Below are 24,121 nucleotides of genomic sequence, written 5' to 3' on the forward strand. Positions count from 1 at the left end.
CAAGTACGTGGGGCAGCATCAAATGCATGACACTGCCTTTTGAAGAATTACAACACATTTAACTAAATCCTCTTTGTGAGGAATGAAGTGAAGACATGAAGACATCATTTCCACAGAGAAAAGCCTTGAGTGCCTTTCCTTGTTCTTGTTATTCACGTGAAGCCATAACCTGTTTTTGATCTATCGTTCACATGGTAAAACTGTCCTGAACACGGGGCTCCAAATATCAGGGATTCCATTTTAATCAACATGACTGGACTGAAGCACTGTGTTTTTTTTTTCCTGTGTCCCACTGACAGAGTCAACCTCTCTGCGCCCACTGCCTATTTCGCTATTGAATCTGCCCTGAATGAAACCTCTTGTTGCTCACCTCTCCAGCTGCTTGCTGAGGCCTCAGATGCACAGTGAGAGACACAATGGCCAGGCCATGCCTGTGACAATCAGGGCGGGGAAGCTTGGACCAAGGCACAGACTCAGAGTGGGAGCAGACTCTTGACCATTTATTTCAAGGTAGCAGTCAGTAGACGAAGCAAGGGGGAGGCACAGGGACTGAAGACGGGAGAGGAGCGAAGGCCGGTAGATGGTGGCTGAGACTTGTGACAGGAGAAGGTCCAGAGAGGCAGAATGCAGTGCAGGAGTGCTCAGACAAGATGGGTTTCCTTAGACGAGACGCTGCTACAGTTAATACCTGAAGTCACAAGGGGAATTCCTTAGGAAAGTTCTCCGAAAACAATCGAGGGATTAGCCTGACACACGTTACCGCTGAGATAACTGCAATGATCTGTCAGCAAGGGGCTGAAAAAAGTATTTAAGCAGAGGGTTGATTAATTGAATGAGCAGCACAAGGTGTGTAACCAGCAGCAGCTGCCTGCACCTGAGACCCAGCCCTGGAGAGAGAGAGAGAGGCAGAGAGAGAGAGAGAGAGAGAGAGAGAGAGAGAGAGAGAGAGAAACACTCAAACAGACACAAGATAGGGAGGGGAACCCACAAAGAAAGCAGACTGCATATAGTCGTGGATATGACAGTGCCTTTAGCTTGGTTGTCATGCCAACGACACAAAACCACCTTATGCCTCATGGCGAAGGAGAGCAAAATGCACAGCCTTCAGGCCTTTCACGTCCCCTCGCTCTCGGCTGTATCGTTAGCCATGAAGGGGAAAAGTTTGTCTTCCCGCTGGAGCCCCCGCAGTCTGGACCAGCATGTTGAAGATGGGGCAACTGTGCGACAGAGGCTGGCTGATGAGTGTATTAGTGTAGTGTTAGTGTGCCTGTGTGCGGTGGTGGTGGGAGGTAAACAGCCCAAGAACTGCACTATTGTCTGGGGAATCAGAGCGGCCCATTGTTGGTGAGACTGTGACGGCTGCTTGCACCCTGATCTGAACCAACAGGACCATCGCTGAGGCTGCCCCGGCGTCTGAGACAATAGGCATCAAGGCAACAGAACCAAAGGCTGTCGATCAAGACCAAAACAAACTGCGCAACAACAAAAAAAAAATGAAAAAATGAAAAGTTTCAACTTTTGTTTTTGTTTTTTGCCGTGTGCACCGCCACGCAGCTGTGATGCCATGTGTGTTTTTGCTCAACAGTAAAAGCTTCAGACTTTCTGTGTAAATTGATGACATCAACAAATACAAAAATGGCAAAAATCCAGCAAGCTGCAAGTTCACTTCAGTTGGACCATCTGTCTGCCTTTCACAGAGAACAACAAAAGAACACCATTCATTTGGTGTGTCCTTCATTCCCCCTTTGTCTTGCTTAATTTGCTTTGGACAAGCCCTGACACACACACACACACACACACACACACACACACACACACACACACACACTCACACACACACACACATACAAGCACACATACACACAGTGTACATCTTTGTGTCAGTCACAGTGGGGTTCCTGCCCAGAAGAGGTAATCCTCCAAACACTGAAGAGTGTGAGCCTAAACGCACGCAACAACTCAACACTTGGACCAAAAGAATGCAAGTTTCTTACAAGTTTCTTTCTAACAAGTAGCACCAGTGTTTAAAAAGATCAACACTGTAAACATGCCTGCCAAAAATTTCAATAAAAAACATCAACCAATTACACTCTCTCACTACTTTATAAGATACAGTACTGAATTGCTTGTAAGCACATTTACATGCATTTAGGGTACGTAAACGTTGTGGTGAAGACCACTTACTGAGGTTTATAGTGAGTGTCAGAGTGGGGAAGAAAGAAGAATTTAGTGACTCTAAACTGCTGATCTTCTAGGATCTCCAGGTTTTTACAGAAAATGATCCTGAACAATATATAGTGGCAGTTTGGTGAAGAAGAAAAAATTAGTCTGGCTGGTTGGAGACCATAGAAAGGCAACAGTCATTCAGATAACCACCGGTCATAACAAACAAGGTCTGCAGAATCTGAGTACATAAAACACCCAACCTTGATGAAGGTTGAGTGTGTTGGGTGACACATTTACCTGCTACTTTATTGGGTATCTGGTGCCGACTAAAGTGGCTTTTGGTTCCTCTGGTGTTTTCCTTTGAGGGATGTCCTCAGGGAGTACTCACTTGTTTTTATTTTCTAAAGTTGTGTTTTTAGGTCCAGTAGTTGAGATGCGTTTTCATTGTTATTAGTATTGTTCATGACAACCTCATAGTCTTTATATGAAGCCTGACTGATGACGCTTTGATATTGGCAACGGTTCTTCTATAAGAGATCGACTTTGGTTTATCACCCCATTTGTCAAGGGAGGAGTCAATTAATTCTGGCTTCTGTTTTGCTCGTCCCCCATGTGCTGCTGACACAGTGTCCAACCTCAAATGGCTCATTAGCAGCTCCAGATGTCCTTGCATGCAATTTTGGCAAAGACATTGTCATGCTGTACATGAAGCGTCTTTTGGAACATTTGCGAAGGTGCTGCTTTCAATGACATGAAGAAGGTGAAGACTTTAAAGAGCGCGCGTGCGTGTGTGTGTGTGTGTGTGTGTGTGTGTGTGTGTGTGTGTGTGTGTGTGTGTGTGCATGTAGACAGGGGAAGAGGTTGAGAGCAAAAAGTAAGCCTATCCTTTACTGGTTGTAATTTTATGCAATTTTCGTGTAATGATCCAAACCGGAGGGTCGGGGAGGAGTTTGGTGGTCAGACTGGGGACAAAGATGTTGTCATGGTAACTACTCCATTTCCGCTGGGGTTGGTGATGATGTAACGTCACCTATTGATGTATTTCTCTGCTCCTTTTTCCTCGCATCCTACTGCACAGTCACACGCGCATGCACGCACGCAAGCACACGTGTCTGCGTATGTCATGAATGGGAGGAGTGGATACACTGCGCATGGCCCTTCCCTGAGATAAGAGAGTGACACCTCTGGGCCTCTATCCAAACACAGCATCATGCTCTCTAATCTCTCTCCAAAAAAAGGGGAAAAAAGCAGATTATTCTTCCCGGTTCGTTCAGAACACAGAAGCCCGTAATATCAAAGGAATCCAAAGCATTTCAGATGGTTTTTGGATCTCTGTAATCGCTGCTCCTGCTGCAGTTCATACCATCAAAGCTGTGTGTGTGTGACGCGTCATTGGTGAGAGTACAAGGCTCCTCCTGGAAAGCATGTGGCGGCAGCTGCAGAGTGCAATTCTTGCCACATAGGGGCATCAGTCAGCTGCTGAGCTTCAAGGCACAAGAACACAAGGCATGACGCAGGTGAAGGCGCACTTTATTTACATTTAATATAAATACATCACAGATTGAAAATATACATTGCTCATCAGATTAGAGGAAAATGTGCAAAAGCTATCTTTTAAAAGATTTTAGACAGGGTTCCACCAGACTAAACAGAAAGATTGTACATAGAGTTTTATTTTTTCGTTATGTTGTTTGACTTTTTTGGTCCAAATGCGAAGCAGCAACAACAGCACACATTTAGATGTAGACATTAGAAATATTATAGGTAATTTCTTTGCATCAAAATTATGATATTAAACACATGACGTTTCTAAACCTGGGTTCCGGCTCCCCAACAAGCAGGTTGGGATTGTCTTCAATTAAAAATACATACACAGGCAGAGAAGTGAAGGCCAGTGGTGGGGTTGTTAACGACACTGGGGTCTGCTCAGGCTGCAGCTTCACATCTATGGCTGAAAAGTACCTCCACTACCTTGGGGTCGGCCAGGGTGGAGAGGTCACCCAGGTCGCTGTCATCACGCGCAATCTGCCGGAGGATTCGCCTCATGATCTTCCCTAGAAGATGGAGGAGGATGAAAGGGTTAAATGATGCTCAAACATAATAGTGAGAATTTATAATGAAATAAGAAAGCATGGAGTTGTTACCTGAGCGGGTTTTGGGGAGTGCAGGAGCATTTTGAATGAAGTCAGGAGTGGCAATTGGTCCAATTTTTTCTCTAACTGTAAAAGTAAAAAAGAAAAATGTCACAAATGCACAAACACATAAATATGCTGTGGACAGACTTAAACTTAGGCTTACTGTATTGTCATTGCAAAAAAAAAAACAACAACACAGCAGTGATTTCTTCTACAACAAATATCATTGTTTGGCTGCTGGAGTACAGCAATCTTTTGCTTTGCTGTATAATTTTAAAAATAAGAATATAAAATATAAAGCATCTGGAGGTAGAACGCCAAGGCAGGAGAACAGTCCATGGTTGGTTTAGGTGGGGTCGGAAAAGGATCCGGTGGGCTCTGGATAAGCAACGGCTGTCTGCAAAGTCTTTGATGGGGTGGGTGCGGGGTCCTGATGATCTTCTCCAATGTCCTCTGCAGAGGTTTCCAGTCCACAGCCCTGCAGCTCCCACACCAGACAGAGATGCAGCTGGTCCCTCTGTAGAAGGTCGATAAGATGGGATGGCGGCAAGGAGGCTCTGCTCATCCACCGCCGGAAGTGCAGGTGCTGCAGTGACTTCTTCACCAGGGAGGAGGTTTGGAGTGACCAGCTGAGGTTGTCGGGGATGTGCACCCCCAAGATTGGTGCTACTTACGACTTCCACTGCTGTGTCGTTGATAAGGTGGGGTGTGTGGCTAGGTCTGGATCTCCTGAAGTCCACGACAATCTCCTTTGTCTTGTCAACGTTCAGGACCAGGCTGTTCACCCTACACCAGTGCCCTAGATGTTTCACTTACTCCCTGTAAGCCAGTTCATTGTTATCCCAAATGAGGCCCACAACTGTTGCGTCATCCGCGTACTTCAGGATGTGGTTGGTGTTAAACATTGGACAGCAGTCATGGGTCGTCAGGGTGAACAGCAGGGGGCTCAGAACGCAGCCCTGGGGGGTGCCGGTGTTCAGGGAGATGACACCAGAGTTGTTTTTACCCCCTCGGACTGACTGGGTTTTGAGAACAGCATCCATACATGGGTGTTCTTCTCCTCCAGGTGCTCCAGGCTCAGGTGGAGAGCAGTGGAGATGGCATCCTCAGTGGAGTGGTCGTAGTGGTATGCAAAAGTATGGAGATGATATGGTCCTTCAGCACTCCCTTGAAGCACTTCAGGATGGTGGATGTGAGTGCAACAGGGCGAAAGTCATTAAGGCAATGTAATGGTTGATTTCCTTGGTACTGGAATTATTGTAGCTGCCTTGAAACACGAGGAGACGATAGGCTCGTTAAGTGAAGTATTGAAAATGTCTGCGAGCACAGGACAGCAAGGCGGTTGTTGTGTATGTCATTAAAGGAGAAGACATTATGGATATTTATTGAAAGGTCCTGCATTTTCTGATGTTTATTTTACTCCCAGACTCAAGCTGAGCAACCTAAGACGGTTATTTACACGTAAAGGCCTTTGAATTCCAGGAAAACTGTTTATTTAACCCTCTATTTGCACCTCACTGAAAAAACAATTGGTATTGGAGATCGCAAAGCCCCAAGATCTCATCAGTGTGTGCGATATTCTAACTCACACTTTCACACAGGCTTTTTTCATCTCTGGGAGTCGATTGACAGGTTTGATACAAAATGTATTGCTAGAAAAAAAAGACTATGATGTTTGAAATAAATTTCAAATTCAATTCAATAAATACAATTTGAATGAAAAGAGTGTTAAGCGATCTAGTGGCAAATTAAATCTGCGTCTTTGTGTATGAACTGTAAACTCTTTGCAGAGTCTTTGCATCTTTGCAATGAGGCAATAACAACACAATTGTATTGTAACATTTTTTTAATATATGCTTTTAAATACCTAAACTTTCTGCAAAAAATAAATAGATTTTGCTCTATAAATCCAATCATTCATTTTGAAAGGGTGCTGTTGTAACACTTCCCCCCACCCCACCCTCACTGTGTCACAGTCTCACCGTGTCTCTTGATTTCGTCCACCAAAGTGTGGTTGAACTCATGGCTGTTTTTGAGGGTGACGAAGCAGTAGAGACATTCGCCTTTCACCTTGTGAGGCCGACTCACCACAGCGGCCTCGGTCACGGCTGGGTGTTCCGTCAGGGCCGCCTCCACCTCCGCAGTGCTCATCAAGTGGCCTGAGAAACAGAGACAAGAAAATATATGGGAAATGAGAGGTGGCAGGACAGGAAGGAGTGAATGAGCTTCCTGGGATATTCCTGGGAAACGGTTCTGCTTCCAAAGTGACACAATCGCTGTGTGTAAATCAATCTGATAGCCTTTGTTGCAGAGGCAGCTGTTGTCCCCTCTCACTACAGCACCTGACACATTCAGCATGTCGTCTATCCGGCCTGTGATCCAGTAATAGCCATCTTTATCCCTCCTGCAACCTGACAGAAGAAGAAATAGAAAACAAGTTGCATAACCCCAACAATCTCTTTTCCTCCTTCTCGTGCGTCACTGTTTTCTATTTTCATGAGACACAACACCATGGATTCTGTGTCATACTTTAGTGCTGATGGAATTAATTTTCCCGTAACCTATTTTGTGACTTACCATCACCAGTGACGTAGAAGCCTGGGAACTTCTTGAAGTAGGTGTTCTCAAAGAGTTCATGGTTTCGGAACACAGAGCGCATTATTCCCGGCCAGGGTCTCCTAAATACCTACAGAGGAAACACAGAATCACCCAACAGAGGGCGATGTTACTGGTACTGCTGCTGCAATCACTATCATGATAATCACATCAAAGTGCTAAATAAATGTTACTTATAAAACATCCTTTGGAACAAAGTTATATTGTGTTTCACAAATGAAAATCGTAAAAAAAAAATTAAAAAATTCTATAAAAAACATGATAGTTAAGTGGACCAGATTTACCAGATTATGTAGGAAAAAATGCCAGCATGAATGAATATAGTAATAACGAAAACAAATTAATATTATACATATATAATATATAATTATATGTGTGTGTGTATGTATATATATATATATGTATATATACATATATATATATATATATATATATATATATATATATATATATATATACACATATCCAATCATAGCTTTTAGTTTAGCTTTTAGCTTAATAGTTTTGAGTCTTGAGAGTCTATTTATCTCTGTTGTGCATGTGTAGACGTTGCTTTGGCTGACAGGCTACCACTGCAGCTCCCCTCACATGAATCTAAAGTTTAAAAAAAAATAATTGTAGAAGTGAATAGAATCTCACCAAATACCCCTCAGCCTCACCCTCCAGTTCTTCTCCCTGCTCATTCAGAATTGTGGGCTCCACCCCAAAGAAAGGAAATGTCTGAAATGTGAAGAAAAAAAAATGTCATTTGAAATGAACAGTTTGATTTTATTAAACAGCTGCTGTATGGCCATAGACTTCTCACTCTAATCAACACTGTTGATGTACAATGTACAATCCTCACGCTCACACATTGTATTATGAGGATCAGCACAGAGCGATGGAAGAGAGGTTGCTACTCACAGCGGAACCTGGTTTCAGCGGCGTGGCAGCAGGAAGAGGAGTCAGAACGTGGCCCCCCTGCAGAGAAACAAATTATTTGACATCATTAACCCCAGGAATTGCAGCTTTCTGTTTTCTCTCAATCTGCTCTTCAATGTGTGCCTTTGCATAAATATTATTCTATTTAGAAAATAACTTGAAGACGAAAAAAAAATGAACATCTCAAAACCAGCGATGATGTATATGAAACAAAACACGTGCGTTGCATGTATTAGACCAGTGTTTCTCAAAGTGGGTGGCGCAGAGTCAAGTCTGGGGTGGGGGGTAGACACCGGGCGGGAGGGAGACGGGGCGCCCGGGGGAACTAATGTTTTCACGTCGGAACTTTTTCCACGATGGAACAATTAACAAAAATTGTTCAGTAGGTTGTAGCTAAGAAAAACGCTGCTGAGGTACACAGGATGGACAAATATTTGACAGGGACAAAAAGAAAAGCCAGAGGACAATGAAGAGTTTTTGAGCGCCGATAGAACGTAATCAAACACCTTTGCATCAGTACGTCATCAACATAAAGCTGTGTTGTTTCACAGCGAGGCCAGGATGGTGGATGAAAGATTTTCTTCCTCCAAGGTGGGGCGTGACAGAGAAAGTTTGAGAACCACTGTATTAGGCAAATACGTAAAATAAAGAAGAGAGCTTATTCCCTGTCTGCAAGGTACTTACAAAACAGGGTTAGAAAATACATCTATGTACAGTATTGGAGCTATTCCCTTTCTGTCTTAATCATGTCCCTGTTATGCAGCTGTTTAGATTTTCAGTTAACTTTGAGTTAAATGCAAGTATTTATTTAATTTAGAATCTAATAGAAAAAATCCAACAGAGGAAGATCAAAAAGACGTGACTGCAAACCTGGCTGCTGCTAAGTAGTTTAGCGTGGATGCTTCAGCTGGGGGGTTTAATCAGAGCTGGAAGTCATTTTTGCAGTAAAAGCGGAACAACAAAAACAACACTGAAGCATTTTATCAGATATTTGTGAAATGGGCCTTTCAAACACTTTCTAAGTGCAGTTCATAAAGATGGCCACATAACATAAATTTATTGATTTATGATTGAATACGCATCCACACTAAATATACACCTTAATCTCGAATCAGATACCATATGCGTTTTCACTAATAAACACACCGTCTAGCAAGTTCTACAGTCAAAGCTGTGCCTGGTAGGAATTGTATAACAATGAGGTTCTATCAGCTCCTGCCAACATTGTGGAGCAGGAGATGTGTGAGGGGGTGGAGACCTAAAGATTAGCTGACACAGACTGCCGGCTCTTACTGTCTCTGTCTGCCAGAATGTGTCGACCACCGGACATCTGCCCTGACCAACGGCCTCATGGTACCAGTGCCACGCCTCTGGGTTGATTGGCTCTCCCACAGTACCCAGAATTCTTAGAGTAGAAAGGTCATACCTGATGGACACACAGGAAATTTCTTTCAAGGATCCTGCATTTTGAACGTTCTTTCTTTTTGCATTATGTATGTGTGGGTTTTTTTTGTTGTGTGTGCGGGAAAAGGAGACTTACTTCTGCAGAGGTTCACGTCCATACTTCATGAGCAGGCGGATGGCTGTGGGTGCTGTGTAGAACTTGGAGACTTTATACTTCTCAATGATCTCCCAGAAGCGGCCGACGTGAGGGTAGACTGGAATACCTTCAAACTGGGGAAGAAAACAGAGACGAGGCTCTTAAAACAGAACAAGAGGACAGAACTTGCACACGCTCCCATTGGAGATCCCCCTCCCACTACAAAGGCATGGGAAGAAGAAACTTACCAGGACACTTGTGGCTCCGTTTGCCAGTGGGCCGTAGGTGACGTACGAGTGGCCCGTGATCCAGCCGATGTCAGCTGTGCACCAGTACACATCACCGGGGTGGTAGTCGAACACACACTTGAAGGTGAGCGACGTGTAGAGCAGGTACCCGGCCACAGTGTGGAGGACACCCTGTGCCAAACACGGGGACGCAAGTCAAGTGTGAGCGAGGGGTCAACTGGTCAAAACATAGGCAGCAGCGATGCTTTCAAAGGGCAGGAGTACACAGGTGTTTGATTTCAAGTCTTCCACTCAGACCAACTTGCAAACATTATACACAGGTTTTTTTTTTTTTAACCATGACATTTAATAGACTGAAAGGAGTTGTGTTTCTGTGATTGCCTGTGCTGCATTCCGAAACCGACAATTTGCCCAGTTTCTAAGCAAACTGCGTGAAAACGCAGCACAGTGACTGCACAGCAGTTTTTAGCAGAACTAAAACCTTTTTTCTTTGTATTTTCTGCGCCCAAGCCTTACTTTGGGCTTGCCAGTGGAGCCGCTGGTGTAGAGGATAAATAGTGGGTCCTCTGCGTTCAGCCACTCAGGCTCGCACTCTTCAGGAGAGTCTCTCATAGCCTCATCCCACCACACATCAAATCCGGAGTCCCAGGGGGTCTGAACACAACAGAACCGGGAACAAATGAAACAGATAAAGGCGTCATTACATCCACTCATTTCCTGCTGCGAAGGCACAGGCTGCATTGCAACACGTCATTTTTGAACTGCTGGCCCTTGGAGGCATCCGTGGAACCCTGAATTGGAAGACACGTTTAGTTGTTTTCGCCTCCGGAGAAACGTTACAGTCTACTGTCTGCTATGGCTAGAGAGCTGTGAGGAAATAAAATCCCTCATTTTATGCTCTTGTAGGAAATCAGCCGATGGCAGATTTCAATTTCTTAGCTTTACTCCCAGAAATGAGAACATGAGGAGAGTCCATCCTTTTGCTAGCTCCACATTTCAGTGAGTGTGTAAACAAGAAGTTCTGGGAAAAAGCCTTTTCTGATGTCACAAAGATGCTTAAAGAGAAGCTTTTCACCGGAGTCTCTTGGAGGCAAAATTGCAAAACGGACTAATGTCTTCACCTTCAAAAGGTGAATGTACATGACAATGTCATGTACATTTACAAAACTAACTACTAAAATGATTTAATATATTAGCTGAATTACATTAATTCCGTCTTATCTTGCAATTACTTTCTTAGTTCTTATTTCTCAGACAGATTCATTAAGGATCATGTCAGGTAATAAAAATCTTAACAAATCTGTCCGAGAAATAAGAACTAAGAAAGTAATAGCACATATATTTTTCAGCAATAGCTGAAAGTAAAATGTTCATAAAAGGTGGATTAAAAACAGTATTTTAGCTGAATGGATGACATAATTGAATGTGAATCAGAAGTTTGGAATAAGCAACTGAATCTTTATTCGTGATAATTTCAATAATCATTTTCAACTTTTGCTTGCGTTGCTTGTACGTGACAGTAAATTTCCGCAACATTTGACATTTTGCTTGTTGCTATGTCAAACACATGAATACCCCAAAATGTATGAAAAAAAGTTTGTATTTATTTATTTATTTTAAATTGGATATTTTTGCAGCTATGTGGCCAGCACATTAAGTCCCGCAACAACATATGGCATAATGACAGCCTGACAGTTGTTCACAGAAACATTAGAAATGCGTGATTTACAAAACACACAGACCTGCAGTTGGTTGGATGCGGTTCCGCTCTTAGTCCTCTGTCTGTGGTGCTTGACAACAAGGCATTTAGTCACGGTGCACATTGCTCTGTGAGGAGATTTGTCATGAAGGAATGAGAGCCTGTGCCACTTCTGTCATGCAATTTATCATGAGAAAAGTTGACGTTTATTTTTTAATCTCTTTTTATATAAATCTGTCTCTCTCTCTCTTAATTGTCTGTATGTTTAGTCATATAACACGAAATTCAAAGGATAAACTACCAAGTCCACTGCAAACATTTTTTAAAGTATTTTCTTGGCTATATCTGCTTCACATAGAGATGCACAGTCTTGCTAGACATTTTATCTTATAGACTAACCTTTAGACAAATATCTTTTATGACACCTGTGAATTCTTGTTAAACCTGGCCTTCTGCTGGCCCTCTGTTGTTTATTTTTTATTTCACCTTTTAAATAGATGTTAAATAAAAATCAGTTTTGTTTTGTTTTTTTTCACAATGTTGAGTGAGTGGCACTCGACAATTTTGTTGTCTTTAATACGATGCCAAGAAAATCATCAATCCACTTAAACAGGGGATTCCCATTGAGATTACAAGACTCAAGGAAGCATATTCAGCTGGACAAGCGCCTCTAGACACCTGTAGCATCATCTGCCACACAACTACCACTACAAGATAAATACATTCAGCTTCTTGTGATTTCAGGCCACCCTCACCCTCCATCCCCAGCGCCTCAGGCTAACGTCACCTTCACTGATGAATCTTAGTCCCCCATGTTGCCTGGAAACTCTATGTGAACCAGCCAGTGTGTATTCTGATAACAGCTGATAGGGCCGTGCCTCCTGCGTGTCCAGTGACTCATATGTCAGAGTCCCATTACCAGCAGCATGTGTAAATAAGGGCAGTTTGCGGAAACGAGTTCTACTTACTTTCCCCTGCATTTCTCAAGGGCCTCATTCACAATCTGTTTCAGGTTGATCAGCTTCTCTCCTCGATAAACACCATCTGTATGTTTCAAATTGAAAGAGGGAGAGAGGCTGGGGCGGTGTGGATATGGATGGATGGATGGCGTGGACAGATGATGAAGTCCAAAAACACTTTAAGTCACAGCTTGAAAAACAGTGTTTACATCACACACCTCCTGGTCTGACTGCTGGCTGTCAAACCTACCTGCTGTCACCAGGACACAGCTCTGGGCATCTATAATCCTCTCACACAGGGAGTCAGAGGAGAACCCTGCAAACTGAGACACGAGACAGACAAAAACACTGCAGCTATAAGAAGGAACTGTCATGGCTCCCAGAAGTTTTCAAAAAAAATATTCTGGTTAAATAATGCTAGTTGTGTCCAAAGGTTCTTGTGAATTTGGAGGGTTTTCAACATTGTCAGGGAAAGCTGGAACACCATCAAACTGATTTGTCTGATTTACTCAATCAAGATATTGGTATACCCAAATTGTTGTTAAAGGAAAAAAAAAAGTGTGAAGAGACAGTGTAATGGAATGGAATACACCTAAAGCAAATGGGCTTTTACTTGAGTGTAAAAAAACAAACAAAAAAAGCAATTTATTTTACTCAAATAGATGGTAATGTTTCATTTCAAATGCCAGTAAGCTTTTGCACTTTTATGCAAGCAAGCAAATAATAGACAAACCAGAACTGCGGCACTCTGTGGAAGTTATAAGGTCTAGTTTACAGTTTAGTTTACATAAACGCAAAAGTAGAGCAGGCAGTCTGATGAATGTTATTCTTTCTCCTTGTTGTATCACCTTGTTGAGTTTTACATAACGTCTCGGTCATAACCAGATATTATTATTTTTTCATTTGTGAGCCCCCTGCCAGATGCTTTGGCTTAGGTTAAAAGTTCACTCAGTGTAAGGTTTCAGCGCTAATGGCAGCATTACAAATCAGGCCACTGACGAGTCTGAAGATCTCTGCATGAGTGTTTTTGGCTTCCTGTCATGGCTTTAATCCATGTCATGCTCTGACTGGATTATAAAGTATTACAATGATTTAGTTGCTAATTGATTTGTATATTAAATGACAAGAAAATGAAGCTTTGGCTATCCAACAAGCCTGCACTGATAAATTTGTTTACACACAAAAGGAAGCAACCTATTTTTAACAGCCCTACTAACCTTTGCACATGGCAAAGGTTGAAAATAGTGATGTCTTACTCACAAAGCTGCACTGACTACCTTGCCTCGCCAAGACAAATACACTCAGAAAACATCTGACCCATATAAGGTGCAGGTGCTGCCAGTGTTGTGTTCACACTGGGAACAGCTGGTGGCTGCAGGTCCAGGGCAGTCTGGACCAACAGAAGCAAGAATTCAGGTTCAGCTGATTCTGTCTCTAGGTAATGAGGTCATGAGGTTCAAATGAGTTGTCACAAAGTAGATGAATCTGGATATTTTTTCTGCAGACTAAGCATGTCAGGGGAAGTTACAAAGACTTTTAAACTACAAAAAACTTCGAGAAATTTTAAATCTTGTGGATTTCAACTTATATACATGAATACTCCACTTGTATGTTTCAACACAATGGGGCAGAGCACCGTTCCAGAAATGTTATTGTACTACCCACCACAACAGAGTGAACAGCACCGATCCTGGTACAAGCCAACATGGTGTAAACTAGTTCTGGGATCATAGGAAGGTAGATTGACACTCTGTCTCCTTTTTTTACACCTGAAGCAAAAAACAAAACAAACAAACAAACAAAAAAGCAGAAATTAGTTTGTTTGTTTGTTTAGTTAGTTAGTTATTGGTTCATTTATTGTCCACAATGTGGAAATTTGTCTTTGGTCTCATAAAACAACAAGCAGGACAGCAAGAGCAGGAGTTTGTATGTTTGTTTAAAATTTCTGACTGATGACTGAAAACTAACTTCAGTTTGACTTTCAGGATTATGAATATGAATATGAATATGAACTCAAAACATCTATGCAACTAGTACAATGAGCACAGCACACACGGCATTAAATTAGATGATTGGAATTGATTTTATTTTATTTTTTTTAGCATGCTGTTCATAAGCCAGATCAGATAGCAGTACCAACATTTATCCATGAGCTTAATGGCTGATGACACATTTTAATCAATAGTGACTTTTTTTCTTAGCTATACGGCAACTTGTAATTTAGTTAAAGGCAAGAATTTAATTTCCTACCCATTTGCTTGAGGACATTTGCACAGCGGCAGACCTCATTCAGCAGTTGATTGTAGGTAATGGTCAGGTGTTGGTCAGGTGAGTTCCCCTCCCTGAGAAGGAGAACATACCGAAAGGAACACAAAGCAGAAATCTGTAAAGACTGTACACGGTTTGGACTTTTTATGTTGGTCATTCAAACTTTTTTTTTATGATGGAAGCAAAAAAATTAATATAAATTCTCACTGTCTCTCACGGTTAGTCCAATACAACTTCATAACACCACACGGTAGAATACGGCATTTTTTTTTTTTTTTTTTTTTTTTTTTTTTTTTTAAAGGAACCTTACACCACCTTCCAGGTAATTTGCTTCTGGTGAAGCTGCTTTTACAGTTAATGCAATAGAATTCTTTTGTAAAGGTTCCATATTATCTTCGCAGTCAGAAACACAGAAACACTGCATTTCGAAAAAAAAGGCTTTACATGAAAAGTTACTTTTTCTTGCAGTTTAAGATTGGACCTGGTTCTCTTGCAATAGCAGATCCAAGATTTTAAAGCTGTTTCAGTCACTGATTTTAACCACTATCACTGATATTTTTATTACATTTATTTGTTTTCTTTCTTTAAAGCACTTGTTTATGTATTTTCAAAATTCAAAATTATTAGTAAAGCAAACAGTTTAACAGACAAGTCAATGACTTGTTAGTAGAACTTCTTTAATTTACATAGGAAATGTGATAAATGTGTTTTGTTTGCAAAGCTTCTTTAGTTGACTGAGCAAATGTGTGCCATGGCATAAAATGAAAACATTGTTAAGCAGATCCTGTTTGGCAAAGGAGGAAAGTACGGAACCTAACTATAAAGTACATTTTATTTTATTTATTTATTACATTCATAAGCAACAAATGCTTGCACTATAAATGTTGCAAGTGCTTGTAAAATGTGTTGAACAATTCCTCGTAATATTGTACTGTAACATGAATCTTGTAAACATGGTAACAGATAATTTTAAACATGATCTGCTCATAAAGTGAACTTAATGACTGGAAGCAGTGACACTGTCTTGTGCTATAGTGGAGGTCTGCCTTTGTAAAGGTGCATATGAGAGGATACAGATGTATCACTGTTGATGAATTATGCAGTTGTTGCTGCTTACCAGAAATAGGCAACTTTATCACCAAGATTCTTCTCCTTAACAAGCCTGTCCACAACATTATAGCACATGTTGGTTTTGGCCCCTTCCATGAATTTGACATATATGTTTCCTTGTGTCACATCAAAGTTGTACTGCATCATTGGCCCTGTTGTTGGCTTCTTCCAAAAGAATTCATCAGCAACCTCTTTCCAAAAAGCTGAAAATTGAAAAAATATTTCATGTCAGTGTTACAGGCTGCAGACTGTATAGATAAACACGGACATGTTGCATGGTAGGCTCAGAGGGAGGTGCAATGCAAGGCAGAAACTGCAAGCACTGCACTAAAGCTTAAATACATGCTTGACCTACCTTCTGGATTCTCAAGAGACGTCCTGTACAGTGTCAGATAGGAGTTAAAATCAGGCACATGAGCATCCCTCTTCATGTCATCAGGAGGGTGGAACATTTTGTCCTGAGATTTAGGTACAACCATTATTGAGGGACAGATGTCACCAGGCCAATATCATTTGAGTGTCAGGATATGGGTTAATCTGGAGTCACTGCTGTGATCTGTCTGGATCCTACTGAAATGGTATGAACATTAAGGCCCTCTGTGAAGCATCACAATTCAGAAAGCATAACACCCACCTCTAATCTCTGGGCTGTGGCCTTCTCAGAGTCTGCTTAGGGGCAGAGCAGCCAATCAGCTCACAGAAAGAGGCACTCCCACCCTGTCATTGGTTGAGGGCTGCCTGGTCTGTCAGTGGCTTTATTTTTCCAAGCAAGGAGTTGGAGGAAGTCTGCAGCGCGATGAATGTGGGGGTATTATGGAGGCAGGGCTATTTTATTGTCACAGTTCACACCATTCCTTGTCCTTTCCTTGCCCTCTGTGTTAATGTTGATGTGCTGGTTTCATTGTATTGCAATTCTATAAATTGTAGTATCATTAGAACTTTTCAATCATTGACTTTTGTTGTAATTCTAACATTGTACCAAACGGTGCACAATTAGTATATCAAATGCTCAACTGATAAAATAAATATTAATCATAACAGATACTACTACTACTACTACTACTACTACTACTAATAATAATAATAATAATAATAATAATAATAATAATAATAATAATAATAATAATAATAATAATCATCATCATCATCATCATCATCATCATCATCATCATCATCATCGTCGTCGTCTTGGTAGTGTTTATTTTGTCGTTAAAGCTCTATCTGAACTCGATTATTCCTCCTGCGTCTCTCTCAGTTACGTCAGACCCTCTCAATCGAGAAGGATAGCTTGTGTGTTGATGTCGGCTGCCGCTGTCCCGTGCATTTGCTAACGCTCTGGGACAAAACTTGAAGCCCTAAAATGTTTTTGTCCTCCGTCGTTCGCTCCGCCGTGTCGCAGACGGTGAGATTGTTGTGTTTTCAATGTGTTTGGTTAATAATACAAACGCAATCATTGACTATTTTTAGATTATATACTGTGACTCTTTACAAGGGCAAGCAGCAGAGGCCGCCTAGCTAGCTGTCATTGGGTAACGTTAGCATGATGGCTACTTGCGAGCTTTCTGCATAGGTTTGGAAGGTGATCTCTGAAAACAAATAGTAATAACTTGACTGAAATTCATCCAGAAGATGGCAGTTGCATTTTTTTTTTTATTATTATCGCAATTTTCAATGTCGTTATTCCATTTAAGATGATTTGGACTGTAGATGAAGCAAATTTATGGAAAAGAGCTGATCCCTTAAATTGCACGTAAGCGCTTGTATAAATCTAAGATATGTTTTCTATTGTTTTGCAAACTGATGACTTTGCCTTTTTGAAAGAAAGAGGGGGTGATATTAACAGTTTGTGTCACTTTGATGCAGTATTTCCGTTTAGTAGCGGCACAGCGGTACTAGTTAACGCTGGTGGTTTTTTTTTTGTTTTTTTTTTTTTTAAAGGTGTTAATTACATTCTCGTAGTTGTAACCATTTGACGTGAGATGTGTTAGATTACCATGTTTTACCTGTTTTTGATTATATTTATTTGACATTACAGATCTGTAAGGTTTTGCTGATCTCTTCATATGAACTTGTATTGTTAACATAAAATATATACACCTATATTCTTTTCTGTGACACTTTGTATTCTCTGTGTTTGCAGGCCAGGCAGGTGAGGAGTCTGCATCGTTCTGCTGTTCGTGCTGGAGCCGGTGGCATATTTGTGGTGAGTTTTGATAATTAAGATGTTACACTGTTACTGGAATACTTTTTAATCATTAGAGCGTACGGGATGTCTAAACTCAACACCCCTCAGATACCTTGTTAATCTTCAAAGAATCATTAAAAAAAGAAAAAGAAAATAATCTTTAGAGATTTTTAGTCTACTTCCCTAGCATGTCGTGTCTGACACCATGCATCTAACAGTTTACAATGATGAAACGGCTCAGAATTAGACAATCAAACCATCTCTTGCTTAATTAATATCTAAAACACTGTCTTTTTTTTTTTTTAAACACAACATCAATTCTCTCCTCATAATATTAATTTCCTTAAATTAATAGTTTATAGTCCCAGAATTCACCCATTTAACATGTGTTACTCTTAATGGATGCTCAAGTAATACTTTGAATCAGCTGCTGCATTTGGGTGTCATGCAGGAAAATACATCAGGGAAGCCTATTGTGGCTATGGACGCCAGTGAAAATGCCGTCAGTCCTGCAATCAGCAATATTCTCAATACTGTGAGGTGTCTGCGTTATTCGAATTTTGCCGCGCGCATTAATGTTGCTGCTGACTTGAAGACTACAGTTGATATTTTTGGCTTAATACTCATCAATACTGCCATTCTGAGGAAAATTGTACTTAATCTTTCGGACACTTAGATGACACCACAAGACAAGTATGGAGACAGGTTTTTGTCTGTTCTTTTCAATATTGGCCACTAGAGCTTCCACCAAGATCAGGTTGAGAATTAAATTTTTTTTGTTTGTTTTGTTTTTTGTTTGGTGAAATTTCCATGAAAGCAGTCATGCAGCTTTTATGTTAACAACTGCAAACTGAATTTATTTATAACTGGAATAATGAACTGTTTTGTTCAATATTCCCAAAGCTAAAGTGTAAATATGTTAAATGTAGAGCTCAGATGTGTTTGTTTCCATTTTCAGTGATTAATCTCAGAGGGTTTGGCTTTTTCCATAACATTGCAGTTTGCCCCATCAGCAGCGTCTGCAACCTATCAGAGCTGTGCTTTGCAATAAAAGCGTCACAGGTGATATTTTTATGGAATGGAAACACGCCATGGTTTTGTCCTCCCATGAGGATGAAGATGTTTTCATTTGTGTCCTCCATCTGGGCTCAGCTGTTTTTGAGCCACACATCTCTTCAGAGTACTTGTTCTGATATGTTTGTACCAAAAAAAATAAACATTGTGTTCAAATTATTCATTTTTTTTCCTTTTACTTTCTTTCTTCTTCTTTTTTTGATATGGTGCACAGGAAAGTCTTTTTGCTCACCAGGGGGCACTGTGTGCACAAACGCCATTATTTATTTTCTGCTCTCGATTTCTCATAAGGTTGATTTAAACAAAATGATGCAAAATGCTAAAAAAAATTTGTCATATGTGTGCTTTGTTTTAGCACCGAGATACTCCTGACAACAACCCTGATACTCCTTTTGAGTTTACTGAGGAGAATAATAAGGTAAGAAACCCTGTGTGTTTATGTTTTCCGCAGCATATACAGTATGTGCATTACCAGGATTTAAATTTTGGTTTATCAATCAGCATATGTATTATCTCACTTGTTTTTTTTTTAATAGTAATCAATTCTGTTTTAGGTGCATATTTTCCTTTATTATGGCAGATAAGATCATGATCATTCCACACCAACCAATCTTTTTTATTTATTTTTTTGTTACAATTTTCATATCCTGCCTGGCAATGCTGCACTTGATGTGAATATACAGAAACCTATAAGAAGTAGAATAAGCCTTCAGCACTGATATATGTGAGGCCTTATTCTTGGTCATTCCACTTCTTGATTTCCCTCTAGCTTGACATTTGCTACTAGCTTATCTTTCAGCAGGCCAGTCTTATGAATGATTCATACCATTGCAGACACCATGTCATAGTCCGTGTTTAGTCAAGTTTCAGCAATTTTAAAAGATTAGATGTTTTACGTTTGCCTTAATGTCCCTCATTTACACCTATTGACCATTTACTTAAGGACAAAATATGGAGCTTAGGCAATGTTTTGTGGTTGAAAATTGACCTGGACTTTGACATGCAAGCAAAAAAACTGCAGGCTTGCTTCAACTGATCTTTTTTTTTACTGCTACCTGCTGTGACGTTTTTAGTATTGGAACTATCAAGCACGGTGATTATATTATTGCTGTAGCCTTACAGTTAGCAATTCTAAGACTTTATAGACACTTGTTGTGTATTTCATGTATTCTCATTTGGCCCATTGTAAAGGTTTAAAAATGCAATGTGTTGTTTCCCGTGTCTGTGAATATAATGCTTATTTTCCCTGTAGAGGATTGAGGCAATCATTTCAATGTACCCCGACGGTCACAAGCAAGCTGCAACAATCCCGGTGTTGGATGTCGCCCAGAGGCAACACGGCTGGCTTCCCATCTCTGCAATGAACAAGGCACAGTGATTCCTTCCTATTTTACTTTATCGTGCTGCTAACATGATTTTCATCCCACTCCGCCTTAACAATCAAATTTAATTGATCCTGCCATGTCAACATTCAGAGGCCTTATGCGACAGGGATCAACCAATGCATGGATCTTTAATAATCAGAAGTATCGTTTGAAAGAGCCTCATCTGAGAGATACTGGAATCTCTGAAGACTTCTTAGTCATGTTACAGTTAAAAGACGGGGGGGAAAAGTTGAATACCAGACTCTTGTCTAATTACTAACATGTAAAGAGAACAAACATATTAAAAAACCTTACATTCTCTTGTTTATTTTCTGAATGCGTAGGAACTCTGCATTTTAAAAATGTTTATATACATCATGTTTAATTTACCCTTTGAATAAGCTGATGCAATGTCTACATTTGTTTAAATTTAGGTTGCAGAGGTGCTGGAAATTGCCCCAATGAGAGTTTATGAAGTAGCAACATTTTACACCATGTTCCTGCGTCAACCCGTGGGAAAACACTTCATTCAAATCTGCACGACAACACCCTGCATGCTGTGCAATTCAGACAGCATCCTGGAAGCCATCCAAAACAAACTGGGTGAGAAACTCATTTTCCATTTCATAGCTCACACACACACAACATTGAAGAGTTAAACAAGACAGATAGTAGACATTTTTATTGGATATATTAATAAAATGATCACAAACATTTGAATATCCAGCCGTCTGTACAATATAAACTTCAGTGGCAAGTAGCAGTAACCAGTGAAACTTTGGTTATCAGGGAGAATCATGATCGTGGAAAGCAGGCTTGGCCAATCAGCCAACACCGAACAGGAAGTCCTTGATACAAACCAGAGAAATATTCACTGCAGGATCTCTTTTAATTGCTTAAACGTTATTTAATATGTGACAACATGATTTCAATTTCACTTTTGTTCGGTGGTGTTGATTGATTGTGCTGTTGGGTAATACTGTGTTTAGTTAGTACTTTAATTTATGCCACACCCAGGTCCTGGATCTGTGTGACTTTTTGTTGTCAGTCGCCGTGGTACACTGTGGCGACTAACCACATTTTCTCAGTAATACACAGTACAGCAAACTACAATACCATCTCATGCTAACACAGGGGGTCCTGTTATGTACATAATCAGTGTCATAATCATATAACATGCACTCTTACTGAGTGTTGTGCTCTGTCAGAATAAATCTAAAGCTGTTTTGATTGTGGTGAATATGCTGTGTCATTTTGCAGAGGATCCTGCAGACGAGGAGGCTGCGTTAATTCACAGGGAGCTACACATTTGGCATGAAATTATTCTCAGATCACTCCTGAGTCTTCAATGAAGGCTTCAATGAAGATTTTATTCCCAGTCGATAACTAGTGTCTGATTAATGATAATCCTCAGTATGTTTGTGACTGCAAAATACAGTTTGCTAGCTTACCCTCTACCGATAGGATAGGATAGTTGATCAACAATTTTCTCTCATGCTACCTCTTTCTATCCTTTGCTAGGATTTTTTTCTCCGAACAATATGTTAAAATTCATATGTTCATATACATTTCTATGAACATGTGACACTTTCTTGTTCCTACAGTATGTGGACTTCCTCTTGTTGATAGTTGCTATGGTGACCTGTAATGGCTTCATTAATGTGGGCTTTTTTGTAAATTGTGGAGCGCACGCTTAACTCGGAAGGAACAAATTTAGAGTTTCAATACCCAGAGTGCATCAACGCAGAGTCCATGGCTACGGTTAAAGTTTGTTACAGGTCTTTCATAAAATAGACTCCTAATCTTGCCACCTGAATTCAAAATGGTTTGTTACACTAAAATGGTCTGTAGGATGTCTATAGAAACCTATTTGATGTAAAGTGCATTGCCATTTGCTTCTCCATAGGCATCAAGGTTGGCGAGACGACTCCAGACAAGATGTTCACACTAATAGAGGTGGAGTGCTTGGGTGCCTGTGTGAACGCACCAATGGTCCAGATCAATGACAACTATTATGTGAGTACTTCACAAACTGTCAAACTTTCTTGCTTTTTAGGAATATTTCTGAACAGTCCGCATAGGTCTCAAGGGCATGAATGTCAATTATTTGGAAGTCAACAAATATAATCAAGCTAACACTTAAAACAACCAATATTATGAATTTGGTTTGAATAATATCATTTTGTTCATGGTTTCTGCTTGAGCAAAATTAACTTCAGGTGGAGGCACATCTAACACAAAAAAAAAATAACTTGGTCCTTTCCATTTCTGGTCAGACAGTATCTGAGTCTTATTCTGCACTGTGGACATGTGACTGATTATTTTTTTACACCTAAAATTGCTTAAAAACAAACAAACCTGAAACACGTTGACCAAAAAAAGTATTATGCAGGTTAGTACTATTTGTTAACAAATGTATTTTTCTCCATTGAACATTTGAAACCCAAAACACTGTAAATGTTTTGGGCTCACAAAAACTGTAATTTCATATGGGTCACCCAATTTGCTGTTACCAAGTCTGTTTTGGTTGCTCGGGTTACAGCAAAATTTCCCTTAGCAACTGATCTGTACAACTACCATGGAGAATTGTTTATTATTTTGCCTTCCTTTCATGGATCCTTCTTTTGTCTGGGTTACAGGAGGACCTCACACCAAAGGACATCGAAGATATTATTGATGAACTTAAAGCAGGCCGAGTTCCACCACCTGGACCCAGGTTCATATTCAGTTTAAATGATTTTAGCCTGTTTCTGAGCTACGCAACTCATTTTCGAGTCCTTTCCATTTAATCCACAATGCCCCCAATGGGAGAGCAGGCCACGATTTTCCACTCTAGTGGTGGATGAATTTCTGATATGTCAGAAATTTTAATCAGCCAAATCAGGGTCTCACCAAGTTGAAGCTAAACCAAAAGCAGCTTCCCCTATGACAATGCCTTTTGTCCACACTGTGCCTGGTGCAGGCGACAGGGTATATGAAAACACTATGGTGAGCGATGTTAAAGGCTGATAACTGCACAACAGAAAAAAACTACTCGAGTACCTAGTACTAGTTAGCTGCAGAATAGACTAGCCATACTGTCGGTATCTTCAAAGCTTAGTACACCTCCATATGCACTGAGACACACACAAGACAGCTCAGACTGGTAAGGTTCACATTCATTAAGCATACCTTGCGGTTTTCAAAATAATCTTTATTGGCAACTGCCAATCTCAGAGCTGGAAGCCACAGCTGACAGGGCTGAATAGATATAAAGGGTGAGCACTCGGGTCTTGGCTTATACAGGATGGGGGGAAAAAACATTTTGGTGCATGCCCAGCGTAACCAGCCATCGTTCTGTTTGGGCAGTAAAGTTTTTGGGCTGAAATGACAACTGCACTCTGACGATATGTTTTCTTTCTCACCAGGGGCGGGCGTTTTTCGTGCGAACCCGCAGGTGGGTTAACATCTCTGACAGAGCCACCTACTGGACCAGGCTTTGGAGTAAGAGCAGACCTGTAGACATTTCTGCCTACCATCTGACACATTTTCCCTAAAACCTGTCCTTGAAGATGAACTGTTCTATTCAAACACACTGTGTAAATAAACTGTTAATGTACCTAAAGTCTCTGCCTCGTGTGATTGCAACATTGCATGGGGAAAAAAAACAAAATAACAAAAAACAGGAGTGCAGATTGTGAGCTATCATAATATAAACTTTGAGGATATTTTTGTGAACAAACCATGGCATTTTTAACATGAGGCCAAACAGCATCTTTACAAGGATGTTAGTTGTTTGGGTTTTTTTGCGTTGGAATTTAATTTTTCACATATTTAGTCAGATTTTTTATTTTTTT

The 24,121-nt window shown here is 40.6% G+C and overlaps 2 protein-coding genes across 2 annotated transcripts; one reads left to right on the forward strand and one right to left on the reverse strand.

Annotated features, from left to right (window-relative positions):
- Positions 1-3,680: 3,680 nt before the first annotated feature.
- Positions 3,681-16,677, reverse strand: acss2l (acyl-CoA synthetase short chain family member 2 like). Its single transcript, XM_076021751.1, has 18 exons — positions 16,018-16,677; positions 15,670-15,865; positions 14,535-14,626; positions 13,950-14,053; positions 12,535-12,607; positions 12,294-12,369; positions 11,369-11,453; positions 10,143-10,280; positions 9,627-9,797; positions 9,379-9,512; positions 9,132-9,264; positions 7,821-7,877; positions 7,557-7,637; positions 6,879-6,987; positions 6,644-6,712; positions 6,284-6,460; positions 4,311-4,385; positions 3,681-4,220 (listed from the first exon to the last, which is right to left on the reverse strand). Exons 1-18 carry the CDS (start codon positions 16,139-16,141, stop codon positions 4,093-4,095), a joined length of 2,022 nt encoding a protein of 673 aa, XP_075877866.1. The 5' UTR covers positions 16,142-16,677; the 3' UTR covers positions 3,681-4,092.
- A 231-nt stretch (positions 16,678-16,908) lies between these two features.
- ndufv2 (NADH:ubiquinone oxidoreductase core subunit V2) lies at positions 16,909-23,889 on the forward strand. Its single transcript, XM_076021752.1, has 8 exons — positions 16,909-17,064; positions 17,803-17,865; positions 19,277-19,339; positions 20,174-20,290; positions 20,720-20,888; positions 22,192-22,301; positions 22,925-23,001; positions 23,693-23,889. The coding sequence occupies exons 1-8, from the start codon at positions 17,023-17,025 to the stop codon at positions 23,784-23,786; spliced, it is 735 nt and encodes a 244-aa protein (XP_075877867.1). The 5' UTR covers positions 16,909-17,022; the 3' UTR covers positions 23,787-23,889.
- Positions 23,890-24,121: the final 232 nt, after the last annotated feature.

This window comes from Nelusetta ayraudi, unplaced genomic scaffold (genome assembly GCF_046127955.1).
Source record: "Nelusetta ayraudi isolate G7.1 ecotype Tasmania unplaced genomic scaffold, CSIRO-AGI_Nayr_v1 ptg000011l, whole genome shotgun sequence".
NCBI classification, from domain to species: domain Eukaryota; kingdom Metazoa; phylum Chordata; class Actinopteri; order Tetraodontiformes; family Monacanthidae; genus Nelusetta; species Nelusetta ayraudi.

What these genes read in the sequence shown, in the direction of transcription:
- ndufv2 (XM_076021752.1), top strand. Translation starts at nt 17,023, where the DNA reads ATGTTTTTGTCCTCCGTCGTTCGCTCCGCCGTGTCGCAGACG. An exon ending in GCTCCGCCGTGTCGCAGACG is followed by an intron (nt 17,065 to 17,802) that starts GTGAGATTGTTG and finishes CTGTGTTTGCAG; the next exon opens with GCCAGGCAGGTGAGGAGTCT. An exon ending in TTACTGAGGAGAATAATAAG is followed by an intron (nt 19,340 to 20,173) that starts GTAAGAAACCCT and finishes TTTTCCCTGTAG; the next exon opens with AGGATTGAGGCAATCATTTC.
- acss2l (XM_076021751.1), bottom strand. Translation starts at nt 16,141, where the DNA reads ATGGTTGTACCTAAATCTCAGGACAAAATGTTCCACCCTCCTGATGAC. An exon ending in GTGAGGCTGAGGGGTATTTG is followed by an intron (nt 6,988 to 7,556) that starts GTGAGATTCTAT and finishes TTTCCTCTGTAG; the next exon opens with GTATTTAGGAGACCCTGGCC. An exon ending in GGACGAAATCAAGAGACACG is followed by an intron (nt 4,386 to 6,283) that starts GTGAGACTGTGA and finishes TTACTTTTACAG; the next exon opens with TTAGAGAAAAAATTGGACCA.